Source organism: Festucalex cinctus, chromosome 7 (genome assembly GCF_051991245.1).
Source record: "Festucalex cinctus isolate MCC-2025b chromosome 7, RoL_Fcin_1.0, whole genome shotgun sequence".
NCBI lineage: Eukaryota > Metazoa > Chordata > Actinopteri > Syngnathiformes > Syngnathidae > Festucalex > Festucalex cinctus.
In genome coordinates, this window is record NC_135417.1 from 7,103,753 (window position 1) to 7,125,535 (window position 21,783).

General features: G+C 40.5%; 2 protein-coding genes across 5 annotated transcripts in view; both read left to right on the forward strand.

The window, feature by feature from the left end:
* Positions 1-1,691: 1,691 nt before the first annotated feature.
* On the forward strand, positions 1,692-8,559 carry prpf3 (PRP3 pre-mRNA processing factor 3 homolog (yeast)). 2 transcript variants are annotated; one of them, XM_077527991.1, is made up of 17 exons: positions 1,692-1,895; positions 2,201-2,353; positions 3,017-3,147; positions 3,244-3,423; positions 3,509-3,586; positions 3,834-4,078; positions 4,166-4,284; positions 4,504-4,691; positions 4,775-4,941; positions 5,075-5,157; positions 5,276-5,419; positions 6,515-6,614; positions 6,732-6,845; positions 6,932-7,050; positions 7,710-7,787; positions 7,879-7,934; positions 8,027-8,559. In XM_077527991.1, the coding sequence occupies exons 2-17, from the start codon at positions 2,209-2,211 to the stop codon at positions 8,174-8,176; spliced, it is 2,097 nt and encodes a 698-aa protein (XP_077384117.1). In that variant the 5' UTR covers positions 1,692-1,895; positions 2,201-2,208; the 3' UTR covers positions 8,177-8,559. The 2 variants fall into 2 exon arrangements, with proteins under 2 accessions (XP_077384117.1, XP_077384116.1); XM_077527990.1 differs by having other exon boundaries at positions 1,693-1,895; positions 3,831-4,078.
* An 875-nt stretch (positions 8,560-9,434) lies between these two features.
* tars2 (threonyl-tRNA synthetase 2, mitochondrial) overlaps positions 9,435-21,783 on the forward strand; it is a 30,183-nt gene continuing 17,834 nt past the window's right edge. For 2 of the 3 annotated variants that reach the window (XR_013284182.1, XM_077525933.1), the window contains exons 1-9: positions 9,435-9,668; positions 16,497-16,626; positions 16,700-16,887; positions 18,121-18,173; positions 18,310-18,436; positions 18,513-18,688; positions 19,115-19,397; positions 19,519-19,752; positions 20,776-20,946. Coding sequence is in view for 1 of the 3 variants with exons in the window: in XM_077525933.1 (XP_077382059.1) it covers positions 9,473-9,668; positions 16,497-16,626; positions 16,700-16,887; positions 18,121-18,173; positions 18,310-18,436; positions 18,513-18,688; positions 19,115-19,397; positions 19,519-19,752; positions 20,776-20,946 (1,558 nt within the window). In the remaining 2 variants the exon portion in view is untranslated. The remainder of the gene's footprint in view (positions 9,669-16,496; positions 16,627-16,699; positions 16,888-18,120; positions 18,174-18,309; positions 18,437-18,512; positions 18,689-19,114; positions 19,398-19,518; positions 19,753-20,775; positions 20,947-21,783) is intronic. The other variant, XR_013284183.1, reaches the window with a different exon arrangement.

The window sequence follows — 21,783 nt, forward strand, 5'->3', positions numbered from 1 at the left end:
TTTTTGGTAGGTTCCATGTTTTTATCGCAATAGGACACAATATGCTATGGGACTTGCAAAATCAGTCAAAATCCAGTAAAACAGCGAAAATGTCCTGGGAGTGAATGAGTTAATGACTGTCCTCAAATAAATGCCCCGTGTCAAATAGATGCCTCCTTTTTCAAGCAGCAAGCTCCATTCACCCACATGCATTTCTGCAAAAAATAAAAATCCCAACACACATTTGTACAAATAAAAATGTCAAGTTCATTCCTAAAAATTTGTTTAAAAAATAAATAAATAATATAATAAAGCCCTCCTCCTGAAATAAAATCCCAGTGCGATATAACTAAAAAGAAAGCAAACGCCTTTAATAAAGAGGCAGCACATAGTGTAAGGAAGGAAGGAAGGAAGAAAGAAAGAAAGACCGACCGACCGACCGACTTGGGATTGGAGCACGTTCACGTGCTGGACGCCCTGCAGACGCCGCAGAGGTCCTACGCGTGAACGTAAAGACAGCAGAGGTCCTCGGAGAGAGGATGATTTACGGCCTCCTGTCAAATCAACTGGCTGCAAAGTGGGTCATCGTGATGAAACATATAGCATAACACGCAATGAGACCAGACAAAAAGATGCGCGCGGACCCCGTGGGGGTTGAGGGGGGCTGCCAATGTTTTCCCATCAATTACCTTCTTATGTAAGAAGATACTGGCCATACAGTAGGCCTGATGAGGCGCCTTCTTTACTTTGTTTTATAGAGTCAACGCCTCCTTCAACTTGTGTGACAGTGATTTAACAGTTGAGTAGTTTTACATTGATAAACTTAGCTAGACACTTGTACGACAGATTGGAGCCGATATTGAACTTTGTGGGACACCCGTAAACAAGATCTCTCACAGTAGGTATATTGTATTTCAACTTACATTCTTAGTATTCTCATACATTGGTTGGTTTCTGTTCTTGCTTCATGGACTTTGTGCAGTGATTTTTGGAGTTTTGGCACAGAAATGGGGGTGGAGGGTGGGGGTGGTGTCTATGAAGCAGACGAATGGTGGCCCCAGGCTCACGAGCGCTTTCGTGCTAACGCTACTCCAACGACGTCACTCAGATGACCCATTTCCCGCAAAGATAGTCAAAAGCTGGGGTGTGGGGTTGTGATTGTGGCGTGGGGGGGGTCAACTGATCATCACATGTTCACGGCTGGGATCAATTGATCAACTACATTTTACGCCACGCTGATAAATCAGAATCAATGAATGGCAATGAGCTGAATAGCCCCCGAAGGCAATTTTACGGGTTTTATGCATTATGCTTCGTTCTATTTAGATTACATTGACTGAGAAGTGAGAACAATCAATTTTACTGTTCAAATGAGCAACTTATATTTACAGATACCGTTTGGTCAAAATATACATGTATATATATGTATATATATATATATATTTTTTTTTAAAATGTTAAATATTTACATTTATTTGTCTTTAAATAATTATAGTTAAAACATATAGTTCAATGGCAATATTATGTCAAATAGGGTGATATATTTATAGGAACACACTTTCATATATATTTTTTAAACGATTATGATTGTTGTAAGCAATGTAGAAAAATAATGCACTTGACAAGGTGGTCGTTTCCTTTGGCTGCCGCTCGGGAGCGACCATTCGAAAACCTCAAGTCGAGCCCGAAGTCGGAGAACGAAGAAGATTTAACTACTTCCGCTTCCGGGTTACGCATCAACAACGTTGTGTGAACGGACGAAGCCGCGCGACTGAACTTAAGAGTTCTCGCGAAAACTTCGTGCTTTTTTTTTTTTTATTGTGTGAGAAACGTCTCAAAGCGGATTTTACCTGTCTTAATTTCACGACGCCGGTGTCCTCATACCGGATCACGGAAAACAGAAAAAACTTTTTAAGGTAACGAAGCGGCTATTTTACGTCCTGTGTGCTAACAGTGCTAATGTTAGCATGTAGCCTGACAGTCACTTTTCGCGGCGGGGATTGACTTTGTGTCAATCATATTTGCGAGACTTATTTTCCCTTTACTGTCATCTTCTCTTATTAATCACATGGCTGTAGTTGCCCCGTGTCTAAACTGAGCTCGCGGAACCGTAAAAGTACGACTGACTATCGCTTATTTGTCTACAACCAGTAATGTGCGTGATCGTCCATCTGGAATGGAATCAACATTGTGAAATGTTTGTGTGTTGTGTATCGTGCAGACGAGAGGATGTCGCTTCCTAAACGGGAGGTGGAGGAGCTGAGGCCGTGGGTGGAGCGCACCGTGAAGAAGGTGCTGGGATTCTCGGAGCCCACTGTGGTCACCGTTGCTCTGCAGTGCGTGGGGAAAGGTCTGGACAAAAGGAAAACAACAGGTACATTTGCGTGGTGGATTTTTTTTAACGATTTTCCCCTCGGTAATCTACGGAAGTGTATTGCATTCACTTGGGGGGGGGGGGCAGTTTTTTTTCTGACAAATTTTTTTTTTTTTGGGGGGGGGGGGGAGTTTTGTTTTTTTAGAATTTCTTTTCAGTTTTTCTGAATATTGTTTCTGTACTGTATAAACTATATGCCATACGTACAGATGAGACATATCCAGTTCGTAGGCAGTTATTATCGGGCCGGAGGCGGAGTGGAGGTGTTCACTATTTTTTTAACAAGAAAAAATAAAAATGTCACATACCCCATACATGTTTTTTGGAATAAGTTTTTTGCTTTTTTGGAAATGTTTTTTTTCTGAATTATTTTTTGCCCGTTTTTCGCATATATTTTTATTTTTTTTACGACATAAAAGAATATTCAGTAAAACAGAAAAAAATACTCAAAAAAACAAAGCTCCACAAAAAATTAGTAAAAAAAACAACAAAACAGTCCCCCCCAAGTGAATGCAGCCTAACAACTACATCCTAGCAAACTACATTACATAATCGAGTATACTAAATCCACTTTAGTTATATTATTGTGAAAGGAAACTCAAAATTAACTGCTACGATTGTGAGTTCTGCTTCAGTTGTCGATTCCCACTCGATTCCTCATAGACCAGCTGCATCCTTTCCTCAACGAGTCGGCCGGGAGTTTCGTTGAGCGTCTTTTCGAAGTGTTGGAGGAGAGCCGCGGTTCCCGCAGCAACAAAGGAAATGGAGAAAAGACCCGCAAGAGAGAGCTCAAGGTAAACGAGGAGCGCCCGCGTGCAAAATGTTGTGACTTTGACACGTACCCGAAAGCTTTGAAAGCTTTATCACATGTCGGCGGGCTTGCTTCTCAGGATGCGTTTAGTGACGAGACGGACGCGGGCGGAATGAAAGTCGCCGCGCCGCCAGCTGCTGCCCCCGATGGCGGTACGGTAACCAAGCGAAAGCGGGTGCCTCGCTTTCAGGAGGTGGAGGAGCCCGAGGTCGTTCAGGGACCACCCGCGGAGAGCCCGGGCATGCTCAGCAAATTGCAGGTACGACGTCATCCGCAGTATGCAAAATTGTGGGGTCTCGTGGCTCTGCTGATTTTCTGAATTTCGAAGTTTTGTGTGTTTTCAGATCAAACAGATGATGGAGGAAGCCACAAAGCAGATTGAGCAGCGAAGGAAGCAACTGAACATCACATCTCCTGCTCCGGTAATCACGATGAGTCCTCCACATTTGCAAAATTGTTAAATGATACAGCAGACCCTTGTTATTTTGGAGATTTTTTTTTTTTTTTTAACCCATCTGACATGTGAGCAGAGATGTCAGATTGCCAAAAAGTGTTTTCAATCAAACTTTGGTTTACCCGCCCCAAAAAACACAACCAAAAATGTTTTTTTTTAAATGAGGAAAATAGCACTCTAAATGCTCTTACATCTTCCTCCTCTCTACCCAGCAGCCACAAGTGGAATCTCCCATGTCCCGCCTCCTCGGCCACGCCGCCGTGGGCGGGTCCATCATGCCCTCGCAGGCCGTCAGCTTCATGAACGACGCCATCGAGAAGGCCCGCAAGGTCGCCGAGGAGCAGGCGCGGCTCCAGTCGCAGATGTCCGTCAAGCCCAACGTCCTGGGGATGTTGGGGAACTCCATCCCGCACAACTTTGTGGCCCTGGCCAACCTTCACGCCATGGGGATCGCCCCACCGTCAGTAACGGCCAAAGAGGCGGCGCCGCGACCCTGTTTGGTGTGCTCGTTGGCTGAAAATGTTTTTTTCTTTCCTTCTTCTTGCAGCAAAGTGGAAGTGAAGGAAGTGAATAAGCCGACGCCGCTCATTCTGGACGACAAGGGCCGGACGGTGGATGCCACCGGCAAAGAGATCGAGCTGACGCATCGCATGCCCACGCTCAAAGGTAAATAAAAGGAACATGTGCAATCAATTCAGAGGGTTTGCTTCTAAATGGCTGATTTGGGTCTTTTTAGGCTGATGCTGAGTCCAATATTTGGCATAAAAAAAAACTCCAGTCACCGATTATTTGGCAGATTAATAAGGAATCATTATTGATGACGACTACTGGAGTAGGGTTTGGATTAAATCAATTGAGTCTGACATTTCCTCCTTCTGCGTCCAGCGAACATCCGGGCGGTGAAGAGGGAGCAGTTCCGTCAGCAGCTCAAAGAAAAGCCCGGCGAGGAGCTGGAGTCCACTTCCTACTTTGACAACCGCGTCACCGTGATCGCGCCTCAGCGGACCCGCAAGAGCTTCAAGTTCCACGAGCAGGGTCGATTCGAGAAGATCGCTCAAAGGATTCGAACAAAGGTCAGACTTCACTCCAGCCGCGGCGTCCTGGAATTCTTTTGGTGGTGTGTTTACAACACGAAAGTTTGTTTTGCGTCCGGCAGGCCCAGCTGGAGCGTCTGCAGAATGAGATTTCCCAGGCGGCGAAGAAGACGGGAATCCACGCGTCCACCAAGCTGGCTCTGATTGCTCCCAGGAAGGACATCGGCGACAGCGAAGTGCCCAACATCGAGTGGTGGGACTCCTTCATCTTGCCCACCAACATTGAGATGTAAGACACAAAAATATTGAATGCAGCGGCAGTGGCCCACCAGGATTTCCGTTCCTTTGTTTCCATATATCGGTGTTTGTAAGAATTTGAGTTCAATTTTGATGCTTTTTTTTTTTTTTTTTTCCCCATGAAGAAAGCCAGAAACCAAACTAGATGAGGTGGTGCTTTTCGGGGTGACCAATTTAGTGGAACATCCTGCCCAAATTAGTCCTCCAGGTAAGCGCATGATCGTGAAACTCATCTGTTTTCACTTTACTGCATCGTTGCCGTAATCGTCAAGGACTAAACCGGTTACAGTGTTTGCGTGTGTGTGTGCGCTTTTTTGTGCCACCAGTTGACAAGGACAAGCCCGTCACGCTGGGCGTGTACCTGACCAAGAAGGAACAGAAGAAGCTGCGACGACAGACTCGACGGGAAGGCCAAAAAGAAGTGCAAGAAAAGGTCCGTCTAGGACTGATGCCTCCGCCAGAACCCAAAGGTAGAGGAATAACAATGAGGGGTGTAACGTGATATCGCGATATTAAAACTGCCACAATATATCGTCATCGTCATGTCACAATATTAAAAGCAGCACATTTACAAAAAAAAGGTCAGGTTGATTTCCATTTATGCAGCTCTAGATTTAGTGTAATTTAATTTTCACAAGGCATGTTTTGGCCCTTCTGTGTTTAAAATTCACGCTAATGGTCAGATGAATGGGAGCGTAATATGCTTGTGAATGAATGAGAGCTTGAAATAAATGTTTTTTGGCTTAATTAGATTCAAATCGATTAAAATTGAAACTGTCCAGAATGCCTGTAAAAATGTAGGTTCTATTTTTTGCCCATATCTCCCGGCCATATTTGTCAAGCGACATTAAACAGACCTGTCTAAAATTAAAAATGTGTACAGGAGTGCAGCTATATAAAAATAGACTAAGTGCGATTTCTGGAGAAATTGCGTTGGAATGCTGAAAGCTGATTTATTTTTTATTTTTTTTTATTCCAGCAAGTTGAAATTTGAACGGTGTAAATCAGAAGAATTATGTGGGAGTTGTTTGACATTAAAAAAGTGAGGAGAATAAAATGCTATAATTAGACTAAGTGCAGTTTCTGGAGAAATTGCGTGGGAATGCTGAAAGCTGAATGCTAATAGCTGAATGTTAATGGAGGAAATTAAAAGATGAATTATGTGAAAATTACAAGGTAATTACTAGTAATAGTAGTAGTACGTCGCTATTAACTATTTGCGATGCAAAAGAACAGGACGAACACGTGCTGTCTTTTTTTTTTTTTTTTTTTTTTTACCAGTTTGTATGACATTAAACAGACCTATCTAAAATCTAAAATGTGTCCAAGAGTGTAGTAATATAAAACTAGATTAAGTGCAATTTCTGGAGAAATTGTGTGGGAATGCTGAAAGCTAAATTCTAGTAGCTGAATGCTAATGGAGGAAATTGAAAGATGTATTATGTGAAAATTGCAAAGTGATTAACTATTAAGTAGTAGTAGGAGTACATCGCTAATGACTAGTTGCGATGCAAAATAACACGGCGAACAAATGCTGTTCTTTTTTTCTTTTTTTTTTTTGCCAGTTCGCATCTCTAACCTGATGCGAGTGTTGGGGACTGAGGCGGTCCAGGACCCCACCAAGGTGGAAGCCCACGTCAGAGCGCAGATGGCCAAGAGACAAAAGTCAGTCACCCGTCGCGCCACGCTCGACTTAACCGAATGACCCTCGGCTTGACGTCGACGTGCTCTTTTTATTTTATTTATTTATTTATTTATTTTTTAAAAAAAAAATTTGTGCAGAGCCCACGAGGAGGCCAACGCGGCGCGGAAGCTCACGGCCGAGCAGCGCAAAGAGAAGAAGGTGAAGAAGTTGAAAGAGGATCTCGGCAACGGCATCCACATCGCCGTGTACAGGTTCGTAAGGGGGGAGCGCATACGCGCAAATCCGATGTTCCGCAACTCTGAATCGGGGGCGGTCGGCTGTTTTCCCGCCCATGCAGGATCCGGAACCTGCAGAATCCGGCCAAGAAGTTTAAGGTGGAAGCCAACGCAAATCAACTGTACTTGACTGGCACCGTCGTTCTGCATAAAGATGTCAACTTGGTCGTGGTGGAAGGAGGTGAGCAGATGGAACTTGGCAGGCGGCCGTTGTGTGGTCGTATGCACTCATAACATTTAGGCCATCTTCCATTTTGAACAAAATGTACTCAAATGCATCTTTTTTTTTTTTTTTTTTTTTTAAATGTATCTACAAAACATCGAAACTTTTAATCTTCAGAAAAAGTCACGTGACAACAGGATCTCGATCGGGGGGAAAAAATGACATTGATCATGTTTGGACCAGGGTTATTATAGTTTTTGAGTTTTTCATTTAAGTTTTTATTTTGTTTAGATTTTTAATTTTAAAAAAAATTAGTTTTCAGGGTGTTTTTTTAATTAGTTTTAGTTATTTAATAAATGCTTAGTTTTAGTTAGTTTCAGTATTAGTGTTTTTTTTCTTAATTATTACTTGTGCGCAATATTTAAAAAAACAGCATGGGAGCGACGTCATCTCAAGGTGCTTTTCTATTGGCTGCTGCTAGATGACATGACTTCTGTGTGACACACTTTCAAACGTCCTTTTTCCGGTTCATATCAAAATAATGTTTTTTTTTTTTAGTTAACTAAAATAACCTTGATTTGGACATTGGAAGGTTTTCCGACGATATTGCATTGAGCTGGCGTTACCTTGTGACGTGGTTTCAAATTCTTCTTCTCACCTAGCGCGTCTTGTTCTAGGCCCGAAATCTCAGAAGAAGTTCAAGAAGCTGATGATGCACCGAATCAAGTGGCAGGAGCACAACTCCAAACGAGACGGTGAGAGACACTTTTTTTTTTTTTTTTTTTTTTTGCCTCGTTTTTATTGCGACGATTTGTCGAACTCGCGCGTCCGATGACTCTCATCTAGATGCGGACGGCGATGACGACACCAGGAGGAACAACAAGTGCTGGTTGATTTGGGAGGTGAGTGTCTCACGCGACGTCTCCCCATGCAAATAAATAAAAAACAGACTTTAGCTGCTTTTGTGACAAGTCCTCCATTGAATGCTGTCCAGGGCACCGCCAAAGACCGATCCTTTGGTGACATGAAGTTCAAGCAGTGCCCCACAGAAAACATGGCCAGGGAACACTTCAAGAAGCACGGCACAGAACACTACTGGGATCTGGCTCTTAGTAAGAGCGTGCTGGACAGCCCGGACGATTGAACAACACGAGCACCCCTCAGTCCGACACTTCGAAACGGCCCTTCCCTCCCTCGGACTTACCGACCGGCTTCACGTGACGTCTGACTGACTGACGGATTGACTTGAACTTGGCACGATAAAAGCTTTTTGTGGATATTTCTGCAGGACACACATGAAGTGACCGTCGACATGTAGAAGACGACGATCAATCAAGCCTTTGTGCAACATGTTGCTGAGTGAGTGAGTGAGTGAGTGAGTGAGTGCGATGTATGATTATTATTTTTTTTAGGTTATTCTGTAATATTACACTGTGATATAAATCACTTAGCCACACGTTTCTGTTATGAGTCCACTGAAGTGTATTGAGTCACATTGTCAATAAAAAAGTCTATCCCTTCAGTGAATGATGAATGTTATTGTCAAGGCCAATACATTCAAAAACATGCTCAAGAATTGCTGTATAGCCACACGCACTATGTAAACATATTTATCAAGTACATTCATGGCAAAATACACAATTTAGGCTGTGATTTTGGGTCAATTAACAACTGCAGCTGTAATTGTAATGTATTTGTACCTGCTTTCACCCCATTTCAACTCAACTTTATTTATGAAGCACTTTAAAACAAGCATTTATGTAGACAAAGTGCTGTACATGAAACAGGAAACGGTCATGCACTAAAGATAAAGAGAAGTAAAATAAAACGTAAGTATACAAGTGAATAAAATTTACATCAATGAATTACGAAGTATAGATATGTGAATGAATAATTATATAACACCTACACACGGCTACCACCCTTCTCAGCACTTGTTACACTTAATAAATGTAACTTTTAAAATGTAAATAAGCTACTGGAAATATGCTAATGTATACACTCGTCACTCTGGTAGCACGTTGCGCTGAATTGTCATACTAATAATAATGTTAAAAGTTTTTCTTTCTTTCTTGCTTCTTATAATGTCATACCTTAACCAGAAAACAAATTGAAAATCCGCGATAGTTAATCAGCAATGAAACTGTACCGCGAAATTGTTATCGGTATCAAGGAAAAGTAGGGGCTGTGTCCGGTATATCGACGAGTCCGATTTTCGCGGGCATCATCAGTCCGTCCATCACGCCCCCATTGCAATATGATTGGCTCCTGCACGCGGGCGTGAAGTCAGATCCTTCCCGCTCCAGTTTGGCAGTACTGGAAGCACCAGCCAATCATGTTGCAGCTGCGCACGTCGTTCAACCAATCATATCACAGCGGCAGCGCCGCATCCATCCAGCCAGGGAAGCTTCTTGAGCGCAGCCGAGCGAGAGCAGCAAAGATGGCCGCCGGTTCCGGAGCTGCGAGCGGCCACGGAGCCCGCAGCTCCAACGCTGCGTTGGAGGCCTCTCTGGACCGCCGCTTTCAAGGAATATCCAACACCATGGACTCTATCCAGAGCCTGTCGGGATGGTGCATTGAGAACAAGAAGCAGAGCGGCCTCGTCGTGCGCTACTGGATGAAGTGGGTCAAGAAATGTGAGTAGCCCGAGCGAGCTAACGCTAAAGCTAAGCGAAGGCTAATTCGAGTGCGATTGTGTACCGAGACGACACAAATTGGCCAAGGGATTATAGAGTACTAAACTGTGTTGAATGGGATGATCGAATTTCACAATGCAAGAAAAATAATATTAGCGGCGCTAACTGTGAGCAAGCTAATGCTAATGTTTTCCTCCTGTTGGCTGCAAGCTTGCGGACAGTCGGGCCTCCGAGTCCAAACATTTTTTTTTTCTTTTCACGAAAGAACTGCTGAATTAAACACTAGTTCCCACTGCTGATCGTTTTCCTGTTACGTCTTTTGTGGCGTTTAATGTAAGTCATTTTGCGTGCTGAATCTTTCAGGTTCAAACGTGGGTTCTGTTTGTTGTTGCACTTGTTTATGTGCTGCTTTGGACCATTTGGACAGTTGCAAGGATTTTTTTTTTCCCAGGGCAAAGGTCCGCAGTGGACTGTTTTGGTTTTTGGAGCCAACCTGACAAACAATATCAAACTTTTTATTTATTTATTTACTTATTTATTTATTTTTTTCCCACAGCATTTGTGGTTTTGCTTTACTAACCTGTCATTACCATAAATCAAACGTGTTTGATCAAACTGAAAGGACAACAGTGCATGGACATGGAAAAAACACATATTTGAGCCGTGACTGGCAACTGTTGTGCTTGCGCTATTTTGCAGTCAATCGCAGGTTTTCATTTTGTTTTGCCACCGAAAATAGGCTGTTATTGGCACAACCGGCCTAAACATAACCCTCAGAGCAGGGTCATCAGGCGATTTTTTTTTATTATTATTTTTTTTTGTACGACATTAATTTCTAAAAGAAACTTAAATAACGCTTCAGTTCTTAAGATGAAGAAAATGGCTCGTTTACAACTCCCAACTGGCTGAAAGAAATTGTAATTTTGAAAAAAGAAAACGTACAGAGCGGCATTTGAACTCATGACCTTAGCACTGACCTTTTAGGGTGACTACTCTCACCACTATAGCCCCTTCCAGTGTGACATCACATTGAAGTGCACCCCTTGCGCTGGAGGGCAGGGTGTCAATGCAAGTGAATTAGAAAGCAATCAATGTGACCTAGAAAGTGGGTCGAACAGTTGATAAATCAGCGAGGAACGCTATGGTGAACGCGGATGCTCTAATGGCGCAAAGACAGATGAGATTTGTTTTTTTTCAGCTGCCGACAGCGATTCCAAATTATGGAAAACTATATTATCTTTAGTGAAACAATCATTCATACTTTTTTACGTAAGTATTCAAGTAATTTTGAACAAAAAGTTAACGATTTAACACAATTATCACAATTAACACTAACTCGGGCTTGATTTCTGCTGAGGAATGTGTAGTCAGTCTTGTTGCTCTGCCAGATGAGGCTTTCACTTTGCTTATCTTGTGATTTTTGGCCTCGGATTTCAGCGGATATATTTTTGGACACTTGAGTTTTGTTTGGAAGGGCCGCTGAATGTTCCTGCGTTTTTTTTTTTATTAAAGTCACGCTCTGGCAACAGTTTTGAGCTGGCTTCTGGAAGAATCCATACAGTCTTAAAAACTCTTTTCGGAGAAAACTTTGCAAACTTTGGAGCAAGTGGAGCCGCGTCTTCGATCTTGCAAATCACTCCTGCTAACAAACGGTTTGATTGGCTCAGCATGGTCACATGATCACAATAAGGGCGACCATCATACTGTACAAAGTAACAGATTAAAAATGTATGGAAAGGGATGAGTATGGACTAATTGGAATTTTTATTTTTGATATTCATTCTTATATGGTGGAAGGATGATCATTTTTATATTTTGTTTGTCTTTATTGTTTAGTATTTTCTTGATTTGATTATTCCATTGATGTTGCTTTGGAAAAAGGGATGGAAAACGTTTTTATCTGAATAATTGGAGGGGAAAAAAATGATCGACAAATGACTCGCAACACTGGAATAATTGTTAGTTGCAGCAAACGTAGTATGCGCTGGCAGGATAATCATCGGTGTGCACGTTGCGGGTTTTTTTTTTTTTTTTTTTTGTACGGCTTGCTGGCATTTCATCATCTCTGGGCTGTTTTGATTTTATTTTTTTTTCTGTTTAGCCAGTGCTTGTGGTCATTCAATGCTGGCAACATTTGAAGACTTTTTTACCTTGTTTTCTCTGTAATGTTTTCATGTATTGTTTGCTTGTTTACGCGATGTGCACGTTTGATCGAATGCACTTTGCACAGTGACAGCAACAACTCTTAGCAGAATGCTAACGTAAATTGTTGCATTCTTAGAAAATAATTGCAGATAATTTGATTGTAGTCATTTGACTCTTAGTGTGTGTGTTTTTTTTTTTTTTTTTTTTTTTTTTTTTGTGTTGACCAATGCTGAGTCTTAAATTCGGCAGAAAAATTCCAATTAAATGTCTAATTAAATCCCACCGGTCTTTTTTTTATTTTTATTTTTTATTAAAATATATATTTAAGCCCTATAATGTGAAGTAGTGCTGGGCAATATGGGCGAAAAAATCTATCACAATATAAGCCATTTTATATCACAATAAATACTGTGCTATAAATAGTTTCACCTATCCATCCATCCATTTTCTTGACCGCTTATTCCTCACAAGGGTCGCGGGGGCTGCTGGCGCCTATCTCAGCTGGCTGTGGGCAGTAGGCGGGGGACACCCTGGACTGGTTGCCAACCAATCGCAGGGCACACAGAGACGAACAACCATCCACACTCACACGCACGCCTAGGGACAATTCGGAGCGCCCAATTAACCTGCCATGCATGTCTTTGGAATGTGGGAGGAGACCGGAGTACCCGGAGAAGACCCACGCGGGCACGGGGAGAACATGCAAACTCCACCCAGGAAGGTCCGAGCCTGGACTCGAACCGGAGACCTCAGAACTGGGAAGCGGACGTGCTAACCACTCGACTACCGTGCCGCCCCTAGTTTCACCTATTTCATAAAAAAAAAAAAAAAAAAATGCAATATACTATCTTATCGTTTCTCACGTTTTCAGGTAGTGTTGGGCAATACATCCAATTAACTTGACGAATCATCATTTCAAAATGGAATCGTTGAAATTTTTTGCTGAATCATGAAATCGAGGTGCATATAATACTTTTGTCTTCTGGCTTATTAAAAGCTTTTGTTTTGATGTTCTGTCACATTCAAATGCTAGTTGGTGAGTTGTAATTTTGTGCCAGAATGCTGGCTGGGTGCTTTACAAGACGTGTTGACAATTGCTAACAACTACTTCATTGTGGCATCTAACCACAAACTATCAATGTTAAGTTTACCGTTTAAAACTGATCGAGAATCAGTATACATTATTGTTGTCTGAAGTTTTGCACAGGAATTATCTCAGATTAAAGTCAGAATCAAGTCATCAAACTTTTTTCTTTTTTTTTTTTTCTTCTCTCTTCACTGGCCCGTATCCTCTTCCGTACCAAGCACATGCATATTAATGAAAATAATAATTCCATTTGATGCTGGACCGCCAATCATGCCTTGAGGTGCCTTTTTTGTTGTTAATAGTTAATCATGATTAAGTGAAGATTGTTTTGTTGTTGTTCATTCTTTCCCAGTGTAGTTGTATTTGCTATCTGTGTTCTTCCACCTCATTATTTACTGATTTGCAACTGTTGGCTTTGTGTTGCATGGCAGTTTAAGTTTTCCTAACCTGGTCGCAGCTGTGTGGTAGTGTGTTTTGGTGTTGATGGTTCTCACGCAATGAAGACAAAACAGGGTTTGACCTATGTGTGGCCCGATGTCGGGTGGCCGCTGTGTTTGAGTCCTACCCCACCTGCAGAGCGGGAAAACTTTGAACAGGCCTTGCATTTTTCAGAAAACATATTTTTATCTTCGTTCCGTTGTTGATTCCAAGAACTTTGCTTTGCGCTGTTTTTTGTAATTTATTGTTTCTATTATTTGTAGTTAAGTTATTGAAAAGCAAAATGTTATATTTGACTACTCCCCATTTGGCTCATTTGTTTTAATTTACCGATGTTTTGTTATTTTTCTTTGTTTGTAATATATTGAAAAAGAAATGTTTAATTGGCAAAAAAAAATATTTTATTGTTACATTACACACAATACATTCACATTTATTACCACCAGGGTTATTATATTTTTGGAATTTTCATTTTAGTTTTTTATTTTGTTTTTATTTTATTTTATTTATTTTATTTTTTTTTAGTTAGTTTTAATTTTCAGAATGGTTCCGTTAGTTTTTATTAGTTTTATTTATATAATAAATGCTTAGTTTTAGTTTAGCTTTAGTATGTATTACTTGTGCGCAATATTTAAAAGACAGGATGCAACATCATCTTTTGGTGCTTTTTTGTTAGCTGTTGCAAGATGACGTCACTTTTGTGTGACACACTTTCAAACGTCCTTATTCTGGTTCATATCAAAATAAATCAACTTCAAATCACATTTAAAATCATCCCCAAAGGCTCATGCATTACATTAATTACCCAAGACTAAAACGAAGGACATTTTTGCTATAATTTTAGTTGGTTTTAGTTGTAAACATAAAATGTAGTTTGTTAGTTTCCATTTTTAAAAAGCATTTGTTTTTATTTTATTTTGTTAACGAAATTGTTTTTTTGTTTTTTTGTAAATTTTAGTTTGTTTTTTTTTCCCCTTAGTTTTAGTGAACTAAAATAACCTTGATCACCACACATGCCTGCAGAAAAGTACGGAAAATTGGTACCGGTGAGCACTGGTTTGGATTCCAATGTACCGGCAATCAGAACCCAACTAGTCCAGTCTAGTTTTTTATTTTTATTTATTTTTTATATTTATTTTTTTACTTGCAGGTAAAATGATGTGTGGAGATGCGTCTGTTTGAAATGAGCTGATTTAGCCACGGGGTTGTTACACGGTGTAAGTGGCTGTGCAGTTATTGCGGTGTTTTCATTCCGTCTGGCGCAACTTAGAAAAGATCTTTCGGATTTTCATTCCCGTCACATTGTGACGACTGCTGCTGCTGTTACTGTTTTTGCTGCTGTTGCTGCCACTCACTGGCCAGGAGTTAAATCGAGTGAGAGGATTTGTTGAATTGAAATTGTATTGTGGTTAGGGCTGTCACTAACGACTTTTTTTTTAAACTTATATTTTTAACGACTAATCGACTTTTTTATTATTATTATTAGTTTTTTTTTATGTTTAAGATTTATGGCCGCAAATGTTGAACATGTGTTGAATTGAGTGGATAATCTGGATATAAAACCTATTGTTCCTTATATTTCCTGTACAATAATAGTCTTTAATTTAGTCTGACTGCGGTGCGCACACACACACACGCACATACACACAACATCTTCATGCCCTTCCCTGCATTTCAGTGTTGTATGGTCATTAAAACACAGGCGATGGTGGTTGTTTGTTTGTTAGTTGTTTGCCGTGACCAGCAACTGATCACCGAATGTTATTTTGTCACGCCGATGGGATTTATTTATTTTTTTGCTATGATAAATGCAATGTAAATAATTCATCCACTCCTTCATGCTGTCAATGACAGAAGTATTAAATGTTGTAAAAACATTTTAAAAAAATAAGTCCACTGACTTTTTTTTTTTTTTTTTTTTTTGGAATATTGATGTGACACTAGTAAAAAAGTATTATAGATTATATTGTGGGACCTTTTGCATATATATGCAATTTCACTGCTTCCACAGTTCTCAAAAATTCTAGAAATTATTTTTTTTACACAGACTGGACAATTTTATTGAGAAATATAAGCTCTTAAGTGAAAATCAATATGGGTTTAGAGAAAAACGGACCACCTCAACGGCAGTCATGGAACTCGTAGAAGCAATATCTACTCATATAGATAATAAAAAATTTACTGTTGGGACTTTTATGGATCTAAAGAAAGCATGAAAGACTATTCTATTTTAATGAATAATTTAGAGAAATATGGTGTAAGTGGTTTTACACACACCGTAAATGGATGAAAAGTTATTTGGAAAATAGATATCATTATGTGCAGTTTAACAATATAAATTCAAAATACTTGAAGATTACTCATGGAGTTCCCCAAGGCTCCGTGCTCGGTCCTAAATTATTTATATTGTGCATAAATAATGTCTGTGGTGTCTCAAAAATATTGAAAAGTGTCTTATTTGCTGATGACACAACTCTTTACTGTTCAGGAGAAAACCTGATGCAGCTTCTGACTACTGTGGAGTGTGAATTGAATACAATAAAAAAATAGTTTGATATGAACAAATTATTATTGAATTTAAACAAAACCAAGTTCATAGTTTTTGGCACGAAACAAATCAAGTCAAAATTATGGTGAACTCAAATGAAATAGCAAGGGTGTATGAAAACAAATTTCTTGGAGTAGTTATTGATGATAAATTATGTTGGAAGTCACACGTAGAAAATGTCAAAAATCATAGGGATACTCCAGAAAACTAAGGATGTCCTGAATATGAAATCATTATACATTATATTGTCCATTATTATTACCATATTTGACTTTTTGTGTGGAAATCTGGGAAAACGCTGTTTTTCAAGTTGCAAAAACGAGCCATAAGAATTATTAATCTGTCAAAATAGAGAACCAACACGTTCACTATTTATTAAATTAAACACAATGATTTTTTTTTAAAATTTGTAGTCATTTATTTAATGTCATAATCTGGTCAAAAAGATTTTTTGGTAGTGACGGCGCTAATGTGTGACATCACCATTTGAGCATTTTCTGCCTTTTATATAAATGAAGATGACTTGACTTGACTTAGAATCAGAATCCCTGAATGAGAATCGACTTTTGTATTTGTCCGGACATTTCCAAGTCTGTGTTTCCTCTTTCAGCTGACAACAATCATCGTTTGAACCTCTTCTACCTGGCCAACGACGTCATCCAGAACTGCAAGCGAAAGAACGCCATCGTGTTCCGCTCCGCCTTTGCCGACGTCCTCCCAAACGCCACCCTGCTCATCAAGTGAGCCGCCATTTGCTCCTTTTTAAATCTCTCGCCTGATGAATGAAATTGAAACGTGCCGTTGCGTTGTCAGAGACGCCAAGGTGCGTAAATCGGTGGAAAGGATCCTGACGATCTGGGAGGAACGCAGCGTGTACCCCGAGGAGCTCCTCAGCCAGCTCAAAAGCAACCTCAACAAGAAGGAGAAGGAGAAGGAGAAGCAGAAAGAAAAAGTCAAAGTGAAGGAAAAGGAAAAAGGGAACGAAACTCCGCCTGTCACTGGTAAGCACGAGCACATTTGGTTGGTCCGGCCCACGGTTATTTTTATAGTTTTGGAATTCTTCATTTTAGTTAATTTTAATTAGTTTATTTAATAAATGCTTAGTTTTAGTTTAGTTTTAGTTTCAGTATTTTTTATTTATTTTTTTAAAAGTGTATTACTTGCATTACAATTTCAAACGTCCTTATTCTGGTTAATATCAAAATATATCTACTTAAAATCACATTTAAAATCATCCCCAAATGCTCATACATTAAATTAATTACCAAAGACTAAAGCAGAGGACATTTTTGCTATAATTAGTGAGTTTTAATTACCGTAGTTTAGTTAGTTAGTTAGTATTGTAAACATAAAAATGTATTTTATTTTAACGAAATATTTATTTTTTTACAGTTTTAGTTTTTTAATTTTAGTTAACTAAAATTACTTTGTTTGTTATAGACCAATTATTGAAAATAAATTTAAATAAACAGTGCATTACTTGTGCAATTATAGTTAGTTTTAGTTTTGTAAATATGAAATATGGTTTCAGTTAGTTTTTGTTTTTGAATTAAAAAGTATTTTTATTTTATTTCGTTAACGATATTTTTTGAATTTTAGTTAACTATATGTAATGTAGCTTCAGTTAGTTTTGGTTTTTAAAAAGCTTTTTTATTTTATTGCTTTAATGAAATTTTTTGAATTTTAGTTTTAGTTTTTTCGTTAGTTTTAGTTTTAGTTAACCAAATATTGTAAATAAATTTAAATAAACAAAAAATGTGCATTACTTTTACGCAATATTTAAAAAAAAAAACCCACCATGGGAGCTTCACACTTTTGTGTGACACACCTTCAAACGTCTTTATTCCGGTTAATATCAAAATAATGCTAACGTCCTGTTAGCATTTGCTAACTTCCTTTCAGTGCTACCCAAGCCATGTTTTAAAAAGGAAGCATGTTTTGTATGTAACTATACAGTGGATGTAATTCTTTAATGTTGTGTTTTTAGTTTTACAGTTAACGCCAACTGCGGTGTCATTAAACAACTTAAAGGACACTTGAGTACAACAGCATAACATACGCTACACACTTGCTAGTTGCTAATTCTACACAAGCAAAATGGTGCATTCTGGGTACTTTCGCACCGTCGGAAACTTCGGTTTTCTTCTATGACGTTTTAAGGGGAAAATAATTGGTCATTTGGCCCAATTGGCCGATGTTTGAAAACCGATTATATTAAATCTCTGTATGCTTAGTTCCAGCCAAGACCAAAGCTGCAATCAAGTCCAAGATTGTTGAAGAGTTTACAGTAAGTCTCGTACAAAGCTTGATGACTTATTTCCTGTGCTCAGACATAGTCAAACGTTTTGCTTCTCTCTCTCTCGTGTCTTATTTTTATTTATTTATTTATTTTTTTTAATTTAATTTTATTTTATTTCTTTTAGTCCAGCTCACTTATCGAGCAGCTGTCGGCACACAAACAGGCCGTCGCCGAAGAGGAGTCGAGGGAGAAGCAGCTCTCCGCTCTCAGGCTGGACATTTGCAGCACGGAAGCTCTCAAGAGGCTCAAAGGTTGACAATTTCATTCTCATATGGGCTCCAAATCGAGTCTTTTTAAAATATGTTCAAGCCTGAAAATGGATTTCAGATAAAGCGGGAGGGAGCAAGTTTGCCAAGGACTTTGAGGACGGCAGTCAGAAGCTGCAGGAGTTTGTGGACTTCCTGGAGGAGGAGTTGAAGACGGGGCCCCCCCTGCTGGAGGCGTTGGAGAACGCCGACATCTTCTACGAGACGCAGTACAAGGAGGTCAAGATTGTGGCCAATGTGAGTCGTGTTCATTCTCTTCTGAGGGCCCGACCCAGCAGCTGGTGCACAAGTGCTCTCTTGACATTACCATCTTGTTATTCCTCGGCCAAAGAAATCAGTTTAACTCATTCACTGGCAGCTATTTTGGCTGAAGCGAGCCCCTTCTCTCCTGGCTGTTTTTACTGGGAGCTTGTCGCAACGTGGCCCTGGCTAATCTCTTATACTCTGCTGCCACCTGCTGGCTGTTTTTGGCATTACCATTTTTTTCCCACACATTCACTGCAGTTGAGGCTGCATCAAATCCTTCTGTATGCTCTAGTATAAAAAGACAAAAACGTCTAAATACGTCTTTGGGACACAAACCATTTCAAATAGAATGTATTTATACGTTTTTGGCAGCAAACGGGTGAAGTGGCAAAGAGACCTAAAATTTTTTGTGCGCAGGCCTACAGTTCTTTTGCCAACCGCGTGGCCAGCCTGAAAAGGAAACTGGACTCGCTCAAGTCGAGTCTGCCCGGGCCCGAAGACTCACCCGTGCCCTCGCCCTCGGAAGACGCGCCCTCGCCCACCGGCTCCGACTCCCCCTTCCTGGCGATGGGCGGCGCCCGAGCGCAGGTGGACCCCGAGCTGGACGGCAAGGCCATGGACGACGGGGACGTGCCGAGCGACAGCAGAGAGGACGCGGACGAGGCGTCGGACGAAGATGAGTGCTCGTCCTCGACGGCCGGTCAGCACGCACGTCGCGTCGTCGTCCTGTTGTGAGCGGACTTGTTGTGCATCTCAGAAAACATCTTTTTTTCTTCTTTTTTTTTTCTTTTTTTTTTTCTCTCCGTTGCGTGCGTGGGTAGGCGACAAGACGGGCGAGATGTCGTCTCCTCTGGTCGTCGGCAAGTTGGATGCGGACCCCAAGACGGCGAGCACGCCCACCAAAGCGTCAAAGGCGACGGCCGCTGCCACGGTAACCACGCCCACTTCTGCCTCGCAAACGCCGAGCACTCCTCTGGGAGTGGACATGGCCAAGGTGGACCTGGGGAAGATCAGCTCCATCCTCAGTTCGCTCACTGCTGCCATGAAGAACACAGGTTTGTATTATCACTTTGGGGTCAAGAGTTTAGGGATGGCTACCGTTCACATTTCAACCGGTACTCGCTACCTGGGATTCCATACCGGTACTCAACTCTACAAACTTTCGGTACTTTTGTAGTCTTTCCATTTCTCTCGCTCTCTCTTTCTCACTCTATCGTTCTCTCTTTCTCTTTCTCTCTATCTCTATCGCGCTCTTTCTTTCTGTCTCTTCCTCCTTATCTCTTTCTTTCTCTATTTCTCTCTTTCTATCGCTCTTTCTCTCTCTATCACTTTCGATCACTCTAACGCTCTCTCTATCACTATCTTTCTAGCTCTTTCTCTCTTTCTCTTTCTATCGTTCTCTCTGTGTATCTCTTTCTTTCTCTCTCTCTCTCTCTGGCTCTCTCAATCTCTATTTTTCGCTCTCGCTCTCTCTCTCAATCTCTATTTCTCTTTCAATTTCTCCCTTTCTCTTTCTCTCTCTCTTTCTCCCTCTCTGTCTCTATCTTTCTATATTTCTCTCTCTCTAGCTCTCTTTCTCTCTAGCTTTCTCTCTGTTGTTCTCTATCTCTCTTTCTATCTCTTTCTTTCTAATTTTCTATCTTTATATGTCTCTCTATTGCTCTCTTTTTGTTCTCCTTACTTATTGCCGTCAAAATTCCACTCGTTTCCAAAAGCCGGAAATGTATTCTTAGCGTGTGAAGTCCCGTGCGAGTGGGTGACATCAGTACGCTGGTGCCCATTTGACAATGTAGTGTTTGAGTGCGCCATGGAAAATCGTCAACACTTCCACTCCCGCACAGTCACTAGTTTTGAATGACATGCTTCAGACGCGAAATACGGCACCGTTTTGAGTTGATGTGAATCGGTGCTCGGAAGTACCGACCCAAATGGGTCCATAACCACAAAAAAAGTAGCGTCTTCGGTACCCATCCCGAGCCAGCAGAAAGAAAGATTGTTTTGATGTCTTCCTGAATGCATATTTCAAGGACGATGACCATTTAAATTGTCCTCCTTTTCCTGCTCTCGTGTGTCCCAAGCAGGGACCCCGTCAGCCCGCCCGGCCGCAGGAGCACCTAGCAGCACCCCGTCGGCCCAGGCCGCGACCTCCAAAGCCACCCCGGCAAGCCCCGCCCTTGCCAGCATTTTGTCACGTGTTGACATCACACCCGAAGGCATCCTCAACGCTCTGTCCAAAAAAAACACGCCAGGTATCCACGTGGATTTTTTTGGACTCTGTCAAAAAAGTTAGCAGTAGGGTTCATTTTATCCGCCATTTTTAAATCCAGTTTCCATCCCGCTTGTTACTTTTTATCATAGTTAGTCCCGTTTTTATTTAGTCAATTTTTAGTCAACTAAAAAAATCTAGCATTTTAGTCTGTTTTTAGTCCAAGAAAACATCATTTTATTAGTCTAGTTTTAATCAACAAAAAATGTCAACGTTTGTCATGACAATCATTTTACCCCTGTGTGTGTGTGTGTGTATGTATACATATATTATTATTATTATTTTTTTTTGTCAGCAGATATGTTGAATATTTCTGATCTAAAACTATTTTGCGGCCAATATTCTCTCATCACTTTTATTTAAAACAACTCAACACACAATTACAGTATATCAACAAGTGTGAACTTTAGCTCCATGCTACGGCTAGTAGTTAGCTAGCATTAGTATGTGGTCGGATTAACATTATTGTTGGTTAGAAGTTGGCTTATTTTTTTTGTACAAAATCATATAATTTTTGTCTTTTTGTTCATGAACTAAAATGTCCATAGATTTTAGTCCACTTTTTATTTAGTGAAGTACATTTTCGTCTCGTCTTCATAAGTCGATGAAAATGCATGCTGATTTAGTCCCAGTTATTGTTTATTAATGCATTGACTGGCAGCCATTTTGACTGAAGCAACCCCCTTCTCTCCCGGCTGTTTTACTGGATTTTGACTGAATTTGCAAGGCCAACAGAATATTCTGTTCTTTTGCTGTCAAAAACATGAAACCTACCAAAAGAAAGATTAGAATCTCTCTCTTTTTTTTCGTCAGGAAAAAA